General features: G+C 38.6%; 1 protein-coding gene across 6 annotated transcripts in view; it reads left to right on the top strand.

Annotated features, from left to right (window-relative positions):
• ARID1B (AT-rich interaction domain 1B) overlaps positions 1–21,133 on the top strand; it is a 336,705-nt gene that overhangs the window by 246,798 nt on the left and 68,774 nt on the right. For all 6 annotated transcript variants that reach the window (XM_068151411.1, XM_068151394.1, XM_068151385.1 and 3 more), the window contains one exon: positions 8,520–8,609. In XM_068151411.1, the coding sequence (XP_068007512.1) occupies positions 8,520–8,609 (90 nt within the window). The remainder of the gene's footprint in view (positions 1–8,519; positions 8,610–21,133) is intronic.

Genomic DNA, 21,133 nt, shown 5'->3' with positions numbered 1-21,133 from the left:
GCAATATAATGCAATACAAAACCCTGGACTGTCTAAGAGTTCATTCTTTTTGAGGACAGTATCAATGAGAGCACATACAGTTTGCTACTGGAACATCCAATAGTCGCAAGCAATGAACTAGTGTGGTAAGTAGCAGGCAGGACTAACAAAATAGTTCATTGCCAGTTCAGTGCCTGAACTTGAGATAGTCAGGAGGAGCAGGGAGGAATGAAACTCACCACTGCTGGTCTTCTGAGTTAATGCCACCTGATAAGGAATATTTATTCTGAGCAGTTCTTATGTGTAGCTGGATTGAGGGAAAAGAAGTATGGATAAGAAATAGCAATTTCAGTTCATATACACTCTTTTCATAGTATCTTGCATGTTTTCATACTGCAGATATTATAAATGAAAGTTGATAACCTGGTTTGTTAGAATTCAGTAATGCTAAAATTAGGAGTTAAAGTTTTTATTAGGTTGCAAATACTAGAAGTATACATCTGCTATGTTTCATGTGGTTCTCAGGCTTTTAAAAACAGTAGACACATGAGAAAAACTCTCTTTATGGTTATAAATGCAGTCTTAGAGAATGAGCATTAATAATGAAAAATTCTTCCTTTTGGAACTTGGATTATCTCTTTAAATTGAATTCTGAAATTTTAAGTTTCAGATGTGTGGCAGGGTAAGGTTTATTTCTCAAAAGAAGAAATGAGACAAAGAAAAGGAAGAAATACTACCCTGGTCTTTGTTAAGAAATTTTAGATACTGAGCACTTGCATCAGTTACAATTTTATATTCTGTGTAATTGACATTTTCTGCAGAAATGGATAGTGTTTTTTTTCTCTAGCTGAAGCATGTGTGTTAACAAACATGTAATGTCGTGTCTCAAGTAATTATGGATGATTAAATCCACACAACCCTTTGTGATTTTTCTGCTTCAGTCTAAGTGCAAGCTAAACTATCATTTTTATCAAAGGCTCAAAAGGCTCAAAAGGACAAAGTGAAAAAACCCCAATGGTATGATTACAAGGTTCGGATTGTTCCCTAAAGAACATAGACACTTTTTTCCAACAGCTTTCACAAATTTAAGAAAATATAATGTACAAAATCTAACAGCAATTCCGAGGCCCCTCAGAGGTGTGAGAGAAAGTGCTGGGCAAGCTGCAGCTGCAGCCTTTTCCCACCCCTCTCATCCCAATTCACGCTGTTGCTTTGGAGGCACGTGGTGACACAGAGTGCAAAACATGTGGAGGGACAGTTAAATGAGACTTTAGAGAAAAGAGGAAAAAAAAAAAAGAAGTCAGTGGCTGAGCTTTGAAGAAGTCTGTCTAGTGCAGAGCAGCAAGCAAGTGGGGAAAAAAGGAGCAAGCGCCTCATCTAATCTTTCTCCTGGGGACCCAGGTGGACAAATTGGCAACCTTGTTCACAGCCCTTCCCCCCCTCCTTTGTAGTGTAAGAACTGCTAATCGGATCCATGCTGCTGCAACTGTGGTTAGTTATTAACAGAATAAAAGCAGATTTCTTCAAAAGAACGGGTTGGGGGAAACGGCTATACAAAATTGTAAGGTTGTTAGAATCTTAAATGCACAGCAGTCGGTTTTTCCCTATTCTGAATTAGGCGATGAATACGGCCTTTCATCTGTCACTGTGCCCGTTTCTTCAGAAGGCAGCCAAACATTAAGCTTCTCAAACAAAACAAAGGGGAAAAAAATTGTTTGAAAGAGGAAAAATATTGGGGAGCAGGAAGAATAGGAAAACAAGAAGGACAAATCAGGTTTTGTTTTTGTTAATTTCGCCTGGTGAGAGAAATACGAGCTTGCCTGCTCTATTCCATTCCTGCATGCCAGCTGCTGTGAGCCACCATTTCTGAATGTGGAGATTAGAAAAGATTTAACTGGTTGCTATCCTGGGCTGTACCATTCTGGATCTGCCTCCAGCAGAAAGACCCTGGGCTGGGAACTCTTCCAAGTTTAATGGAAATAGTGCATTAAATGAATGCAGAGTGAGGCAGAGGTGAAAGCAGAGGGAATTTGATACCCAAAATGAAACTTCTCATAACTGTAAAGTGAAATTACAGGTCTGGGGTGGGTGTTAAAGAGGATAGAGAAGCAGTGATTCCTAGATTTAGATCAATTTATGTCTGCTTATATAAGTAAATAAATGATACTTCCTTAATTTTGAGGAGATCTAGTGCTTTCCTGGTTTGCAGCAGGATTGTGAAATTTGTTTGAGAGGAATAGTCCTCAGGCAGACAGATGCTTGCTGTGGCCTACTGGAAATCCATTCATTATTTGGGTGAGTCACAGTCTTTTGAAGATTTCCATTGACAGCTTGCTTTGGGCTTGTTGCCAAAGTCTCAAGAAAAAAAATTCTCTGGTGCTTCACTTTGTTCCAAATGCAGAGGTGCCTTCCAGATGGGGCATGGATGAAACAGACTCTCTTGCAGTGGTTGCTGCAGATTTCCCTTCCCCTCCCACACAAAGTGAGCTTTGGCATGGGAGGGCAATATATTTTCTTTCCTGCTCCTTGCCACTCAGCCCATTGTCAGTTTATGCAGTACTAAGAATTACTTCACTTTATACTCCTGGGTATTTGTTAAAAGTCTTTGTGCCTTACTCAGAGGTTACAGTCTAATTTGACAGACCCTAGTTTCAGCTACTTAGTTCTTTCTTTCAAAAAGTCCATAATATAATGAGTTATTCTGTACTGAGGGTGACATTTGGATGGTGTTCCATAAGTAATAACTTGGTACTACACTCTGAATGAGGATGAAACAAAATACTGAGTAGCTACCTCATTCTGTCAGTGTCAACTTTGCTTTGAATTAAATGTCATATCTTGTCAAACAAGTAGCTTCTGGTCATGAAATTAAGATGTTTATGCTATTGCTTGTGTGCAGATAAAAGTCAGAGCTAGGGTTCTTGAGACCACCTTAACTCAGTGTTGCATTTTTTAATGGGGATTTGAGAGCAATTTAGCACTTAGGTTACAGTGACATCTTTGGAACCTTATTACAACCCAGTTACATTTGCATGTGGTAAATGTAACAAAAATATGAAAAAGAAAACAGAGTGTGACTTTCAGGGATTAGCAAAATGAGAATTACATACTTCTATGAGAAATGGGCTTTTACCTTGTGTTGATTTTATGTGAATTCTGAGTGATACATGTATATATTAGGGGGTATTGTGTCTTTGGAGCATGATGTTTTTGTTTTAAGATGTAATAGGGAAAATCAGGACTAGGCTCAACAACAGGCTTGTAATTTTGCCTTCAGCAAGTTGTGTTGCTAGCCACTGGAAACATCCCAAGGCAACAGGACTCTGGGCTTGGTCCTGAGCTCCAGGGTTGAGAGGTGGATGGCAGAAGTGGATTACCAGCTTTGCTGTTGCTAGCAAGGGGTTATTACCTGCAGCAGGGTGCAGAGCAGAGCCAGAAAGCTTGGTGTGAATATGCCTAACTCTGCATACTCCCCCCATGGTGGTTCAGCAGGGCCATGGCTGCTGTATCTCAAGTGGGCCTTGTGTTGCTGACCTTTTAAAGCTTCCATGCTCAGGTTACTGTATAGATAAGAGGAAGGTTTTGGTGTTTTGCACCTCTTAATTTGTTGGGATATGCAGGCAGCCATTGCTTCTCACTCAGATGAGTAAGTCCTTTAAGAAATGCTATTGATACAACTGGAAGCTAAGTTGCAATGCACACATTTTTAAAAAAATAATCAAATTTACTTATAAAAGCTCATAGGCTTTGTAAATTGAAAGAGATAACACAAACCAAATGAGCAGATTCCCTTCATAGTACCCACAGGAAAATTTCTTTCCTTTGAGGTCATTTGCACCACACTTTCAATTTCCTGAAAAGCTCATTTAAAACAGTCCCACGCAGAAGCCTATTTATGATCTTTCATTTCTGATGTAGAGATCCGAGACCCAGAATGTCCCTTCCGGTCTGTGAGCCTTTACTGTCACATTGATAGTGTGATATAATCCCATTATTTTATCAGGTTTCATCTTAATCACTAGGTTTCCTGGACCTCATTATTCCTAAAAGGAAGTTGTTTCAGATTCCAGTAATGGTTTGATTATCATCTTAAACTTCATGCTTTTTTTCCTCCCTTATATTTAGCTGCAGATACATTTTTAAAAAGAAGTCACAAAATCACAGCTTTAGTTTTTTGCCATACTACATAATACTCATTCTTTCAGCCTTCTGTCACATCATTCTGGTTGCTGTTCTGCCTTCTCGTTCCAGTTAGCATTAGGCTTTCTGGGTTTGTTTCCTCACCTCCACTAGAAACAAGTCTTCTAATTCATTCTAATAAATTTCTTTGATTCAGGGTTACATCAAATGGTTAGTTATAACCACTGGTAAGTTATAACCATTTGTAGGTCAACAAATATGGTCAGCTCTTCCTTCATTTCTATCAGAACTTCAGTTAGAAAAGGCCAATTTCTGGTCTGTGAGTATAGGGGTTTGCATTTTTGTTGCTCCAAGCCAAAAGGTGTTCCAACTTCTTAGATTTTCAACATCTTCAGTATTAAGATTCCCTACTTTGTAATCAGTCAAGGCTATCAATCCAGTCCTAGCTCTTAATTCTTAAATTAGATGTCTCAAAAGACACCCCACAAAAATCTTTAACTTAGCCTTTCCTCCAGCCTAATGGTCCTCTTTCTACACAGGCTGTGAGCGGTCCCCTGCACTCCTGTTAACCAGTTCCAGTTCCTCATACATCTTAAAATTCCTGTGCTGATATCCCTTCTTCCATGCTTAACTAGTAATTTCCCAGGGGGTATCTGTTATCAATGAAGTGCTTTCTTAATTCATTTGTTCAGGCACAATTCTGTGACGTATTGTCCACTGGTACAGGGTACCACTGCTAAGCAGCCTCCAATGTCATAACAGTGACAGGATCGAAGAACCCTCAGCACATATCACAACATTACTGATTTGGGCAATAATTCTTCATAAAGACTGCTCTTCAGCAGGACATCAAATGTCTGCTGTCTTTCATGCTAGTTTTCTTGCTGTGTTGGCTCTAAGGAATTTACTTTTTACACCTTAACTTCAGATTTCATGGCTGTAGTCATAACGCAATTGCCATTTAGTGCTTTCCTTGGTCCACTTTTCCACAGGTGCAATGCAGTCTCTTGTGACATAATTTCAAGTACAGATTTTCAAAGTCTCTTGCAAAATGTTTAAAAGCATTTTTAGCATGATCTTAAAAATAGAAAATCATCTTAGAACTGAGCTATTAAAGCATTTTTAGAGTTCTCTCAACTCTTCAACTGGCTTTAAAAAAGAAAAAAGCAGAGATGATACTGGATGGGCTGCTGCTTTTGGTAGTTTTAACAACTAATTTTATAAGATAGCTGTATAAGTTTGGATATCAGTTTGCTCCACTGTTAAATATAGGTGAAAGAACTGATATAGGAGCATCTTTCCTTTTAGCATGCATCAGTGTATTTCCTCTGATTTTTCATAATAAAAATAATGTGAAACATTCATAATATTCTCTTTGTGTAAGTTTGGGCAGGTGGAATATCTTACCAATGTGGAAACACTACCATACAAAACCTCAGAAAAAGTGACCCACGTGTAGTAGTCTTCCATGTGTGTATCACTGGGTCAAAGGAGGAAGTAGTCTAGCAGTGAAAAATATTGTTGTCCTGTCTTAAATACCTGTAGCATTTTTGTTCTGTAGACGTTTTCCTTCCCTAATAAAATACTTAAGACTGTTCATGTATTATTTAAAGTATCTCCCAATAATCCCAGCTACAATACTGGTTGAAAGAGAAAAGGATTAATATAATTTAAAGAAAAGAAATGAAAAATCTTTGAGGTTGTTTCATGACAAAGAAACTTAAAGTACGGCAGGCAGAATCTTCAAAGGTTTTTAAAGTGCTGTCATCAGCTCCCAATCAATAGGAGTTAGATACCCAAATTAAGAGTTCAGTTTAAGTCTCCAAAGATATTTGGGTGCTTAACCTCCTTCTACCTTCCAGATTACTTCTAAGAATAAAATGGCAACGTCACCAAAAGCATTTAGGTCCAATAGTTTCCCATCCAGCACCTGGAGACTTTGTGGCACCCACTGATAATTAGCATAATGAAAACTTCTCTTGCAAATTTGTCTTGTTTATGAAATTGTTTTCTTTTGTGAAACAAAAATTTTGCTTCAAAGCTTTAGTTCTTTTTAATAAGGAAAAAAAAATCAGAAATACACTTAAAATGAACTAAAATGAACTAATACAGTAGTGTTAATGTTTGCTGAGGCTGATCATTGCAGTGAAGTACCAAAACTCTTGACTCTGTATTCTCCAAGGATGCAGAAAAGAAACAATTTGTTTATAATATGTCCTACACACACTGTTTTAGGCTTTGGCTTTCCCAGTCCTTGTTTGCACATCAGCCTGTGCAGGATAAGGCTCCTGCCAGATAACTGAAATTTTTATCAGTGTAAAAAATTAAAGACTATTCAAAGCATGTTGCCTAGCATAGATCTTCCAAGCACTAGCAATGTCTCTCAAAGTTTGCCAGGCCTTCACCTAAAGGGAGATCTCACTGGGAGCTGTGTGGTGCAGTCAGGCCTACCCCTACCTTTGTTTTTTTGTTTTTGGTTGGTTGGTTGTTTTGGGATGGGTTTTTTTTTAGTATTTGTAAAAATGTTAGATGTTTCAGATCTACTTGAAGTATTCTGTCTAATAGTGGAGCCTCAGGCATACACAGTGGAAGTGGCACTGCCCTGTGTTAACACGGAATTGCTGTTTGTTTACAGTCTTGAATCACTAAATCCTTCCTGTCAAGCAGAAAGGATTCATTATAATGTAGGCACTTACCATCTCCAAAGCTCACTCTAGAGTGGCATCAAAACATAAGCCAGAATATTATTGTCATATGCCTTAGAGTTCATGAATGGGCCATGGATCTCAAAGCCTCGGGCGCTGAGTGGCATGTTTGGTCTTTTGGAGGAGCAATTCTGCCTCTAGTCCCAGTATTTGCATCTCTTAGACATTTGTCACAGCTGCTCCAAGTAATGTTGACTGTCATGTTTTTAGTACTAATGCACCTCATCGGAATAGCTAGGCAGTGGTTAGACTCCACGTTTTATGGATTTTCTTTTTGTTCTTTATCAGTCTGACTTTTCTTTACAGTTGGTGCTGAGAGCCAGTTGCTGTAAGGTTGGGAAGTGGACAGGGCAGAGCAGACACATCTGCTTTCCTGCATTTACACCCAACTTGGGGCCCTTTATCGCTCTAAAGAAAGAGCAGCCTCTTCTGCCCCTGTCAGCTGGGCTCCCAGCGCCAGGACTGGCTGCAGCATTCCTACTTCTGCCACTGCGGAGGGCCGGCTGCTGAGCAAGAGGAAATGAGTCTCAGCAGGCTCAGATCTATTGCCTGTGTTTTTATTCTTTCCATTTCTTTCAAACGGAAAACAATCTGAGCAGTTTCCGAGGACGAGGGATATAAATCTGCCAGCTGCTATTTATACTGTGCTTGTCACTACAGTATCTAAATGCTTAAAGCATGTGTTTGCTTCCTAACCTGAGGTGTTTTCAGTGTGTCAAGAGCAGGCATGTCTAAGACCAGCAGTGGAGAAGAGTCCCAGGAGACATTCAAGTCTCATCTTCACTCCTGCTCAGGCTGTGATGGTTGGGGTCTTGCACGGTAGAAGGGTGGCAGTGTGCACCACCCTGCTTGACACAGTGTGAGTGGTAACCCAGACAAGTGACTTGCATCAGTGCGATAAGCACCTGCTTTACTATGCAATAATATCAAAAGGCAACATTTCATGTCCTGAGCCTCAGAGGCAGCACTGTGAATGCTGTTCTTCTTTGGGTGGATAGACAGTGGTGAGTAAACTGTGGGTGTCTTTTGGATGAGGCCATAAAAATGAGGTTATCTGTTCTGGATGGATACTTTAATAAGCAAATATTTCCCATTGCTTTTATTTGAATAATAAGATACCTCCTTTCTGTCTTCCAAACTTGCTTCACTTTCACCACATGTACCCACATATTCTTTATTCCCATATTCTACATGGACATTCAAATAATATTAAAACCACTGATTCATTGAAATACTTTTTAAACTCTTGTTGTTAGTCATTTTTGTACTGACCGCATTTTTCATTGGTAATATTGTTGGCAGCAGTCCATGTCTGCCTGGCTGGAGGCCAGTTTGAGCTCGGCAGGATGAGCCTTATTGTTCAGCAGACTTGGATTTTGCTAAACTCTCCAACAGAAATATATGTCAGGAGATTTGCAGCTATAAATTGGATCATGTCGGTGAGGTTGGGAACTCACTCAATGTGAAATTGAACATTTCGCCATGCCTGTTGCTAAATGTGTTTATGCATGTTTCCTCCATGGGTTTCGGAGAGAAGAAAGGAAACAAATTTTAAAAGCTTAGACCTGTTGAGTTCTGTGTTTACCGTGTACTGCTGGTACTTCCTTTGAGTGGTTAAAAATGCAGAGAGGTTTGGGATTTTTGCATTTCAATGTTAAAAGAAAGTTTGTTTTCCCTTTTTTCTGTGTGTTACAGGCAGTCAGATGCCACCGCAGCCTCCTGGCAGCCAGTCAGAATCCAGCTCCCACCCTGCCTTGAGCCAGTCACCAATGCCACAGGACCGAGGTTTGTTAGGTGTTGGGGCTTTTTTAGTTGGTGCCAAATGCAGCCTTCTTTTTAAGTCATACATTAGCAATGTGAGATTTCCTGGTATTTCTTTTCTTTTCCCAGGGAAAATAATGACAGACCTCATTGTAAGAGGCTCAAAGGGTTTCCTTCTCTGGGGAAAGAGCAATTGAATAGCAGGTTTTACCAAAATCTAATTGAAAACAAAGCATTCTCAAAATACACTGAATGCCCAGAGTGTAAAGGCAGTTTGCTGTAAATACTTTAGTCATGTCCTAGAGAATTCAACTTTTCATTGTCTATCTTGGAATTAAGATATATAGAAATAGTGCTAGCTATGAGCACTGCAGTTCTGCTACTGTTCTTAAAATTCTTATTCCTAACGTCTTTGCGTGGACACAATATTGTGCTAATCTTCTAGCCAGTTGTAAAATAGAAGTATCTTTAATTATAAAGGGAAATTAGCTTTTTAGGTGAAATGGTTCAAAGATTTGGAGATCTTGCAAGGAAAAACCTCACATCCAACAGCACTGTTCTTAGCAAGTGCTCACAAAAATAAACAAAGCATTTTCATTTTACTATTTATAAACTTTAAGTCCTTTTCCTTTCACCTCCTTCTTCCCTAGCTCATGGAAAGTAGTTGTCACAGCTTTGCTGTGTGGCCATAAATATGATCAGCTGCTGTAAACTGGGCATCCTGTCCATGCAGTGGTTAACATGTGCCAGTGACAAGCTTGCAAAACAGAAGCATGATAACTGTGATAAACATGGAGTTATTTATGAAATGCCCCTCCTAAAATGTCATGCTATCAGAAGTATTCCAAGTAGCACCATATGGGGATACCGTAAATACTGGAAGTTTTCTCACAGTGAAACAAGTTGAACTCACAGAATGATAAATTTCTGGGATAGCATCCAGGAGGAACTTAGCAGACTCACAAATAAGAGGAGAGAGTCTTAATTTTTGCTGGTTTTCTCTATTGGATGTCCCCTCCTCCAGGAAGGCTGATTAATGAGTGTTCACAGAATGCCACTCTCAAATTGTTGGTTTTGTTTCTTTTTCAGTCAGTTGTTAGTGCAGGGACATACTTTCCCCTTAAAAGATTTTTAGAGATAATGTATGTACATGTTTGATGAAAAATGAATGGCCTCAGTACATAATACAAGACCCAAGCATCTCAGAATGATATGTGCACAACTGCAGCACAATTGGATCTTGGCACAAAATGTTACACTGCCCAGTAAGAATTATTTCTGTAATGTGTGTTCCTCACGTGGTTTTGGAGGCAGGTCTAACAAATCTGGAAGGGTTGAACCTCTTCACTGCAGCTGTAGAACTAAACTGGCACGTCATTGAATGGTTAAGAGAGGCAGAAGGGTATTTAGTGGTAAATCAGCAGCTGCATAGCTGGGAAGTCAAATAGGTAATAACAATGAGAGAAATAAAATTTGCAGATTGATTTAGGTTCTTCCTCTGTGCAAGGGGGTGAGAATGTGGACATGTTTAGAGAAAGTGTGTTTGGGAACATGGCAGTTCATATGCAAAATCTGGTGTAATAGTCATGATCCCTGTGACCCAGCTTGTACAAGAAGTCCATTTGCTTCGTGCATCAGATATGAAATTTGTAACTAGCTGGGTCGTATTGATTTTTCAGAACATGTTCCCCAAAGCTTCTCTAAAGTCTGTGAGATACGCATATAAACATGCATGCATTCCCTTTTGTGCCCTGTCATTGATTAGAGGCTCCTTTGAAATGGAAAACTTCACCTTTTAGAAAGGCTATTACATTAGTTGATTCCTTTGCGTGCTTGAACTGGTTTCCACTGAACTTGAAGAAAGGAAGGAGTGAGGCTCAAAGGGAAGGTGCTTGTCATTTACTGATAAAAACCTGAGCAGAAAATCATTGCTGCTAAGAACACCTGATCCATAGGCATCTGTTTACAGTAATTTAAACTCTTGGCTTACTGATCTTTCCACCACTCCCAACTCTCCCCTCCAAACAAAAAATAGAAAATGAAAACAAAAACCCCCTTCTGTAGGATTAGGTAATGTCGTTTGGTGTAGCACTTTGTATCATATTTATTTCCTTGTTTAGAGAGAGAATTGGATGCACAAAAGGCTACTAATCGTTTCTTGAGCAGAATCTTCTCCTCTCAGTAATTGAAAAAGAATATTATTTGCCAGGTATTGTGCATCTTGACTGATAGGTGGAGTCTGAGCTGTAGCACTTCTGGATGCTAAACCACTACTTTGAATCACTAAGGTTACACATTTATTTTATTGTGAAAGTGTTTGATTAGATTTTTACCCTGTTTTCTGTGGTTACTCAGCACCCAGCTGGGATTTTTATGTTTGCCTGCCTGAGACTATACATCCCCTGTCATACATACAGTGCAGCATGAAGCAATGAGCATATTTTTACATGTACTTTCTGTGTGTGGAAGGAGTGGGGTATGTGCATATGTGCAGTAATGGGAATTTCTTGCAGAATTGGATTTTTTGTGCTCTTCAGCCTGATTTTTATGTTGTTTATTTCATAGTGTTTGTAATAAGCATAAAATATGCTTACTTTTAAAAAATACTTCCCTTTTTTTTTTCATGTCCTGCTCAAGCTGTTGGGCATTAGGATCTGGGACAGCATAAATGGAGCATGCAATTCTAGGCAGCCCACTTCTGTTCTCATCCCAGAATCAGTAACTGCCCACTGTTGTTTGGTATCAAATCAGTGACACTTTTTGAGTTCTACCAATCCACATTATCTACCTAGGCAGTAAGAAATTACATGTACTTTTTATCTTGACGCATATGTCCTTGAAAGTATGGGGACTCAAAGTAAGTTACATACACGTTAATGGACTGTTGGAGCTGGAGAGCTCTGGAGGCTGTTCAGGACAGGGGTCAGAAGTCTTGGGAAGAAGAAGCAGGAGTGGCTATGGCCACTCAACTACATAAGCATTTGACTGCTGATGAATCCCAGAAATTGCTGTTACTTGGGGATGTCACCTGAAAATATAGTCATGACTAATCAAGCTAGTCAGTGAAACTTGCTATGTTTTTGAGGGGAAGCATTATGCATATTTTGCTCTTTGTTTCTGATATGGCTGCTCCAGATTATTCTTTACTACGATCAAAAAGTAAGGTTTTGAATTTCCATGTTTATTGAAGTCAATGCTTTTTGTAAGCTCTAGTTACATCAGCCCCCACAGGTAGGGCAGCAGTGATAGCACAGCTGTCATAGCCATATGGCAAACAATTGAGGTACACAGGCACTTGAGTCCCCTATATTCAGTTGTAGCTATTTATCTCATCTGTTTGTGATTTGGAAGCCATACTTTGAGGATGTGTTTAGTAGCCAGAACTGCTCAGTGGATTAGAAGTTATTTGTATGGATCAAATAGAAACCAAGCATATCCATTTCCTGAAGCTGCAGTGTGAAAAAGAAGCCTGCTATCCTGGCCGTTACCTTATGTTCTCACTCTTGCTTTTGTAATCTAATGAAGATGTCCTTCTGAATATAAGAATCCTCCGCTGTGCAAACGTTGATAGAATATGTGTCACACTAATGTTGAAATAGGCACTTTTACCCCTACAGAAATTAATGGTTCCTTAGCTAATTTTGAAAAAGACTTGGAAAACTTAACTGTTTATAAGTACTATTTTTCATGCTTTTGCAGTTGGATATGTAGATGCCAGGCTTCAGTCTTATATTAAAACAGTGAATTGGGAGCGCCTGAAAACCATTGAATTTAATGGAAACAGTTAATGACTTCACATTATTACTCTAGAAAGCACTCTCATAATGGGGATACTTAAAGAAGCCTTATTTATTAGTGCAAATGTATATGGGTCAGAATTAATTTTTAAAAAATCTTTAATTGTTTTCCCCTTATAATTTTCACAGCGGTACATAGTTAAATATTCATGATAATGCTGATGATATGCTAAAGGTCTGAAATAGATCTGGAGTCTCAAAATCAACACAGGTTATTTAACCCTTTTCATCTAATGCACCACTGGGGACTTGCTCAGTGAAATCCCATAGCACTGGAATAATTAGAAGATAGTAATGAGGATTTAATTAGTCCTTGAGATATGCTGAAATAGGACCACTGAGAACTTTTCTGTTTGGACATGGATTGCAAGCAGAATTGATGCTGTTGCAGCTGCTGTGATATGCTGGAAAATGTATTCTATTGCTGCAGGCAGTTTCATGGCACCATTCTGTGCCTGTCAGATCTGTGTAGAAAGTGCCCAGAGTAAGTACCTCCAAAATTGTCGAATAGTAGCCTTCCTCTTCTCCATCACCTCCTCTCAGTACTTTTTAAAAATTATTATTTTCCCTTTTTATGTCATTCTTTCCATTGTTGACATGATCCAGCTTTTGAGGATTGTTGTACAGTTGTATGTTCTATTAAAAATGTATCACAGACAGGGAGTATGAAACTGCAGGCTTGTGTGAGTACAGGTGTTATACTAAGCAAAATTTGAATCTTTTTGACATGACTGCTAGTAAGCTTTATCCTCAGATCTAGTTCTTATTTAATATTAGATCTTCACAGAGGTGATATTTATCAGTAGCTGCAATGTAGTAAATTTAAATAGCTTTTTTTGACAGCCAAGATGTTATCCAGCAAGAGGTAGTAACAGATGGGATGTGATCAGGCATTTTGATGTTCTCTTTGTGCTTCCCTATAAACACTAAGTATAACTGAATTCCTGTAACTACAATTTCCTAATTTGCCCATTAGATTTCATATAGGTATTTTTCTTCCCTTAATCTGTTCACTGGGCATGCTTATTTGTAAGCAGTCATCACATAAACTCCACTGTCATGTGTTTTCTTCTAACAAAATATAAATGCTTTTGCTTGCATAGAAGACACAGAATTACAGTCAGGTTCCTGATCTTATTTATGGGTTAATACTGACAGTTGATGGTAGAGATTCTTTTCTGTGAAATCTGTTTTCATAAAAAAAGAAATCAGAATTGAGAAAATAGATCAAAGAATTCTTACTGCAACAACAACAACAAAAGATCCTGTAGTTTGCTTTTAGATCTTAAAAAGACTTTTTCCCTGAGAATATGTTTTCTTCTCTCTTTGGGGGATTTGGGATCTATTCAGAACACTGAGGAGATAGAGTATAAAATGTTTCTTGTCATTAAAATTCTTCTTCTTGCCATGTTAACGATGACACCACTTAAGATTAAATCAGACTTGGTAATAAGTTTACTTGATGTAGACTGAAGTGTTTCAGGCTCTTAAAGAAAGATACTTGAGACATGCACTGAGTGCAAAGCCACAGGTATGTTTGAGTGCCTCTTCTGCACATAGAATTCTCCAAATGGGTCAGAGAGGAGAAACTGAGCTCCTGCTGATGTACAGGAACACCATGCCAGACTGTGAGGAAATCCTCATGGCCAGAAAACCGGGATTAGAGAAATTGCACCCTCAACATCCGGAAAAATGCAGCATGTAAGGAGGAAAAGGAGATTTCAGTTGAAACTGTCACACTAGCTCTGTAAAACATACTCTTTCCTTCTCAAGTCTCATGTAGTGCAATAAGAACATGATGCAGAGGAGTGTACAGAGCTGCTCTGTATGTGAAGGTAGAGCCATGCAGTAAAGCTATGTGGTAAACAACTTTGGTGACTCAATAAGTTACGTGAGTTCCTCAGTTTAATAAGCACTGAATTTATCAACAGTCTTTTAAGAGGATCAGGCTGTCATAGTTTTTTACCACTATATTTTTAATTTGATTGTAAAAATGAAAGTGAAGTAAATTGAAATGAGGTGCTGGTCCAGTGTAACTTTTTTATTTAATCTATGCACACAACTTTTCTTTGCCATTTTAATCGCAATAGCAGCCAAGAATCCCATTTTTATACCTATTCGTATTGTACTACTTGATGTAGCTATGCACAGCAGAAAAGCTTACAACATGTCTGCTTAGATTAGTAATCAAGATCTTTGAGATAAAAGGTTTCTGAGTTTCACTTTGAGCTGTGAGAGTGAATAATTCTGTGTCTGTCTGTCTCTCAAACATTGCAGGAAGACCTGCTTTTCTTGCCTGAAAGTATTAGTAATGATGTTACTCTGCCAAACCATGTTAGTTCTTAATCAGTTGCCATTTCAGGATGGTGGTTTCAGACTGTACTTGAATTTCAAACGTATACCAGGCAATCTCAGCTTTAGGTTGATCTGATTAGTTGTGGCCTGCATGAAATATACAGCAGTATTGGCCATCTGCAAGAAGAACTAAAGGAGGAAAGGGTATGATTTACATGTGATAAACCACACTGGGAGAGAGCAAAACTGCAGAAGTAGGATTTGAAGGAGATAATAATATCTGTACAATCAAAACCCAAAGTCAGGTCTCACAAGTAAATTTTGTATACTAGCAGCTGGTCATTGCTTTCTTCTTGCTGATGTTAAATCTTATTATACTTGGGGATGAATCTTTATTTAATTTTTTAAACTAAATTGGGGATTCACTTTTTGAAATTAGGGAGCAGAATTGAATTATTCTGAGACCGTTTATATAGTTGCCAACAGAGAGGCTTCTCAATATAAAAGTTTCCACTGACTTCATTAGGCAGTTGCCAGATTTGTAGAATCATAGAATGGTCTGGGTTGGAAGGGACCTCCAAAGGTCACCTAGTCCAACCCCCTCTGCAGTCAGCAGGGGCATCCTCAACTAGATCAGGTTGTATAGAGCCCTGTCCAGCCTCATCTTGAATATCTCCAGGGATGGCCCCAACCACCTCCCTGGGCAACCTGTTCCAGTGTTCCACTACCCTCATGGTAAAGAACCTGTTCCTAACATTCAGTCTAAATCTGTTCTTCTCTAGTTTTAAGCCACTGCCCCTTGTCCTGTCATGACAGACCTTTGTAAACAGTCTCTCTCCATCCTTCTTGTAGGCCCCCTTCAGGTACTGGAAAGCTGCTATTAGGTTGTCCTCCTCTCTTCCAGGCTGAACAATCTCAGCTCCCTCAGCCTGTCTCTGGGCTCAGGGAGCAAGATAGGAACTTGACAATGTGAGAGTTGATATTCCTGTCATCAGGCTTGATGTAAACTGACTGGAACAATCCCTGTCCTTGGGACATCTCCCCATCATGGCCTATAAACACAGAGCTTCCTGTTAGTCTAGCTGTTCAACAGTACCATCGTTTCCAGGACACTCCTTCAGTACCTAAGTTAACCTTTATATGAAGCATTTCTAAGAATAAAGAACTACTGATCTCAGACCCTTCATGTCTTTTTGAGTTAACACACAGGGCAGTGAGCTGAAATCTATATAACATATGTATTAGTAGGCAACACTGGGTAGTAACTGCCATTCCAAAGGACCCAATGGCTAAAGAATAAACACTCATCAGGGAACAACTGCAAATGGAGGAAAGAAAAAGTCAGTCTTATCATAAATTGTGGTAAGATAAGACCCAGATGAGGGCATTTTGGGACCAAGGACAACACAATGGTTTTCCCATTTTTGAAAAAAAATACTGTGATTTATTTTATGTACGTGCAAGACAGAAAATACACATCCACAAAATCCATATATATCTCCTGATATTCAATATATTTACTTCACAGAAAGAAAGATCTGAGTTGATCCATTAAACTCTTGAACGAGAATCTCCAGGGAGGGTAAATGTTTCAGATCTGAAATTTAGACCATTAAGCCTGCAGGCCTCACACATTACATACTGAATAGAGCTGTTCCTTTTTAGCTGTCCTCCCTGATTTTTGAAGGTATGAGTGTTACTAGGGGAACTTAGACAAATGTTGATTGCATAAAGAAGATGGACTTCTCAGATTTTTCGTGTTGCTCCTCAGAATAATTCCAGCAGGTCAAGCTACCTACTGAAATTGAGGATTCGCTTCAGGTTCATTTGAGAGGGCAGGGTGGGTGCTTTTGTGCTACAGTTCACCATTACCCTGATTTTTCCAAGCAACGTAATAATAGCATCTTGTTTAAGGTATGTTACAGTAAGAAATTATTTGTAAGTTTGTGGATGAGCAGTGGGGTTTTTTTGTTACATCTGTTCATCAGCAGCTTCACAAATATCTTTCCTACTCTGCCCTCAGTATAGCACTTAAAATTTACATCAGAGGGCATTACATGAGGTTTTCATTAGGAAAGGTTGGATATTTCTTCCCCAGCTACCATCTGGGTAATCTGTCTGATCCTTCCCCAGATTCTAATTTATCAATGATAGATTATATGAATTTCAAGGCAAGGCAGTAGCAGAGGGAGGTTTAGGGGTGGGAAAAATTTAAGCATTATTGCATGCTATACATATACTGGAGTTTGTAATATCAGAGAGAGAAGCAGAGGAGATTCAGCCAGTTAACCTAATAGCACAGCTGGTAAAACACTAGGGGGTCTGGGTTAAAACCTTAGCTAGGTCATTAGTTTCCATCTTCCCCAAAGCTATTCACATTGTGAAGAGAAGCAGTCAGACAAATAAACATTGAGGAGACTATGAGACAGATATTAAAGTATAATAAGAAAATACTTTTAAAGAAAAATATAACCAATCCAGTGCTTTTTCTTAAAAAGCACATTGAACCTTTTGTGAAAAGCAGAGATGGTGCAGTGATCTTTGCAGGAAGCCACAGTTTGCTAAGATGAGATGTTTTCTGTAACTTCTGTCTCACATAAGCAGAGAAACATCCTTTTTTGAATGGATGTGAAGAAATGCGGTGGTTGTTCTGCAGATGCCAATGTGAAAATAAATCATCCGGGTAACAAAGGGAAACCATGTCACTGTTACCCTGGCCAGAGGACTCAAGGTATTTTTAGTGGCACCCTGATGGACTTGGAGATGACAACAAGGTTTTATGGGGTCTGAAAAAGAGCTCAATGTGGAAATTAGATTTTTTTTTTTCTTTCATAGTTGATAGGAAAACAAAGAAGTTTCTCCTGAGAACTCTCTGGGAGTTTCTTATAAAATACATTTTTGTAAAATAGATTGCAATGGGAGAAAGAAATGAACATTTTTAAGTCTTTTATTTTCTGCTTTTTATATGAGTGGAAAACTTCATATTAAGAAAATTGTTAGCTTTCTTGTTAGAGGCTAAAGAACACACTTCTTATTTGTCCTGTGACAGTCATCTCAGTATTTTGTATGTGTGTGCTTCCCTTCAGTTGCCCAAGCTGCTTGTCAGCAGAAGTGTTTACTCGATAGCAGGGATATTAGCAAAGACCTGTTGTATTCAGTACCCAGATATTACCCATGTCAGTGCTGCTCCTTGGGACACATTAATAAGTTCATACCAGAACAATCCAGCGGTATTGTATGGGTGCAGTGCTTTAACTTACCTGTGCTAAAATACGGATTAGCATCTCATTTGGCATCTGCTTGTGAAAGGTATTTTTGTGGTTTGGTTTTGTTGTGGTTTGGTTTGGGCTTTGTTTTGGCTTGGGGTGTTTTGAGGTTCTTTTTTGCCTGCCTACTAACTGGACAAGAATATTGAGAATTAGTATTTGCATCATCTGGATGAGGTTGACACTGCAAGCCACTACTCATGCTCACCAACCCATCACCCTGTAGCGCATATTACTAAGTTAGATGTTCCATGTTTGACAAACATAGATTTCATATGTGCTGTCACCAGTCCAGCTGGGCATATTTTAATAAGTCTGGTTTCTGAAAAGTGAGAAGAGCTGAGGTATCTTCAGTGTAAAGAGATCTTGTGCCTGCTTGCTGTACTGGCCATTTTTCTTATGCCATCAACATGGTTTCATTTGATGTACTGTGGTAATATTCGGATACATGGGTCAAACCATCCCTAGTTTCTTCATTGCTGTTATTTGTTTATACTTGTATAAAATTCTTACCAGCTCAGATTTTTTTCCAGTATTTAAATCTGTGTTCTTTTTGACATGCATTTTATCACCTTAGGGAGATACCATTCCAAGTAGCACTGACTCCCTCAAAAGCAGTGGCACAGCAGTATTTTCTTAGCTCCTACAGTCTATAAGCTGCTTATCTCCAGGTTTGACCACACCATTTGAAGATATTTGCTCCAGTACCATCAGCAGTCTGTGCAGACAACTTGGTTGCATACTTTAGCATCCTGGTACCTCAGCCTTATGTGAGAGTGGGTGTATCTTTCAATTACTAAACCACTTCATTAATGTGTGAACCTTGTGCTGCTGGAAATTTCCTCAAGGTGCACTGAGGTGCTGACTGTTGACATGTTTAGCTGGGCAAAAACTCAGACAGGGTTCACCAATCTGGATACTTCCTTGCTGTCCTTGCCCTCTGAAATGGGTGGGCTGGGGAGAATTTCAGTACAGCTGTGACCTTCCTGAGCATCCTGCCATGCTAACAAGTTGCCAACATTTTTTTTATACATGCTGAACAGAATATTCTGGGGGGGTTTTGTTTAGCTTTGCCCTGTCGCTTTTATCTCAGTGTTGTTTACCCATGGATGAGCTACATTTGGGAGTTGCCACCTAAGATCTGTCTCAATTCTGTTGTATTCTCTGGTGATAATCCTGAGATGGTGACTACAACAGAAACAGCTGTCTGAGGAAGGAAAGGCTGCCAACAACTGTGTCATGGGTCATTTGCTCTTTTTTCTCAAGGGTACTGGCCAGCGTCTTACTAACATCTGAAGCATTAGAAATGTGTGCGATTATACACGCACACAAAGTTTTTCCTGTAAGTAGTGGAAAATATCTCATGTATTTAATTTTTTGAGGGGTTTTGTAAGTAGACAATTTTATATTCTTTTTCTCTAGAATTTTTTGATGGTTAGTGAATGCATTCTTTGTCTAGCCCCTTCTTTAGCCTCTGCCTTTGAATAAGGGGAACTTCCTTAGTCAGTAGGGTACTTCAGTTGTTTTGGTCCCATGAAGTACCAAGTTGTATCTTTCCTCACTTTTTCTCAAATGTGTAGTTTAATGCTGGTCAACTGTCACTGTAAACTTCAAATTTTCCTTGAGCATAAAATGAGTGTGTTCCATGTGTTTTCAGGTTTAATTCATTAATGAAAATCAATGCACTACTGACTAAATCAAAAGACCTCTCACTGACCATGGGTTAAGTGTGTACCAGTAGACAGTTGCTGTCCATCAGCTGATTCACAGTAATTTGTTACTTTGCAGTCAGATCCTTTGTGTTTTGAGCTCCTGCTTCCCTGGAAAGGAAATATGCAAGCCAAAACTTCTGGAAAGGAAATATTAAAGCCAAAACTTCAAAATATCAAAAGAATTAATTTCAGGTTTTACAGCAACACCCAGCACATTTGATGGGCATTTTTCAATGTGAGTGCTAAGGGGATCATATTCAGCAAGCAAATGGTTTTGTATTGGTCAGTGTACAAATATAATTAAGACAACCTTAATGCATAGTTTCAGGAAGCTTTAGTAATTTACTGTTGTTTATGTGTTTTCTGTATATATATATATATATATATATATATATATATATGTATATGGGAAAGCCAGGATTTTAAATACACTTTACAAAGGCATTATAAATGGTATAAACTGTATAGTGAACATTACCAGATGTTAGTACCATATAGGACAACAAAAGCTTCATTTTTACTACTTTATCAGAGTAGCAGAAACACTTGTATCATAAGCACTACCTGTTCTATTTTTTTTCTGTATTTTGCTAAAAAGAAAGAAGAAAACTATGCTGCTACCTTTTGACCATTTGTAAGCCTTATATGAATGTTCTATTCGAACGTGCAAACATATTTTATTATAGTTATGTTGTGCTCATTGTTAATAGCATGCTACTACTTCATTTAGAACTTCAAAAATATGCAAAGATGACTCTACAGCTTTTAAGCTGAGCTGGGTTTTAAAGACATCCCTTCTTTAGGTAAGTAAATGTACAAAAAGTAACTAAAAAGAAAGAGAATACTTCTGTCAGGCTCACCTTATTCACCTACTCCTGAAATTACTCAGTTTGACAAAATCCATTCAAGTGTTTTTTCGGTAAGTAATGTCTTGTTGTGAAGGCAAGTGAAGCATCATCTGTATCTCTTTTACCATTAATATTAAGGGAAGGGAGCAGATTTGTTTGCTGATTAATGTCTTGCAATTGCAGTTTTTTAATCTTAACTCATAGCTGTTTCCTAGCAGTTTATTTAAAAGACAAAAAAACCACCTTGTTGTCACAGAGGTTGACACATCAGATGCAGTCTGGATGTTTAATCACTCCACCGCCTTTACTCCAGTGCAGCTCTAATGTAATCCTACTTCCCTCCTTCAGAAAAGCAAACTTTATCTTAGATCTAATTTTCTTGAAAGAAAATTTATTTCTTTTTGTATTGGTTATAAAATGAACTTGAACACTAGGGAAAATAATGTGTAAATAAGGAAAAATGAATGTATGCCAGCTGCTCCCTTTCATTTCTGATAAGATTCCTAGAATTGATGTTGTTTTCTCTTTATGATGCAAGAATGTTAAATGTCTTAGCCAGTAACTCCTTTTCTAAGACATCTGAGCCTTCTGCAAGTATTTGAAACACCCAAAATCATGAACTGGCCTAGG

Source organism: Melanerpes formicivorus, unplaced genomic scaffold (genome assembly GCF_026170545.1).
Source record: "Melanerpes formicivorus ecotype bairdi unplaced genomic scaffold, bMelFor1.0.p_v2 SCAF_2, whole genome shotgun sequence".
In the NCBI taxonomy this organism is placed as follows: Eukaryota; Metazoa; Chordata; class Aves; order Piciformes; family Picidae; genus Melanerpes; species Melanerpes formicivorus.
This window is presented reverse-complemented; position numbering and strand designations above follow the sequence as displayed.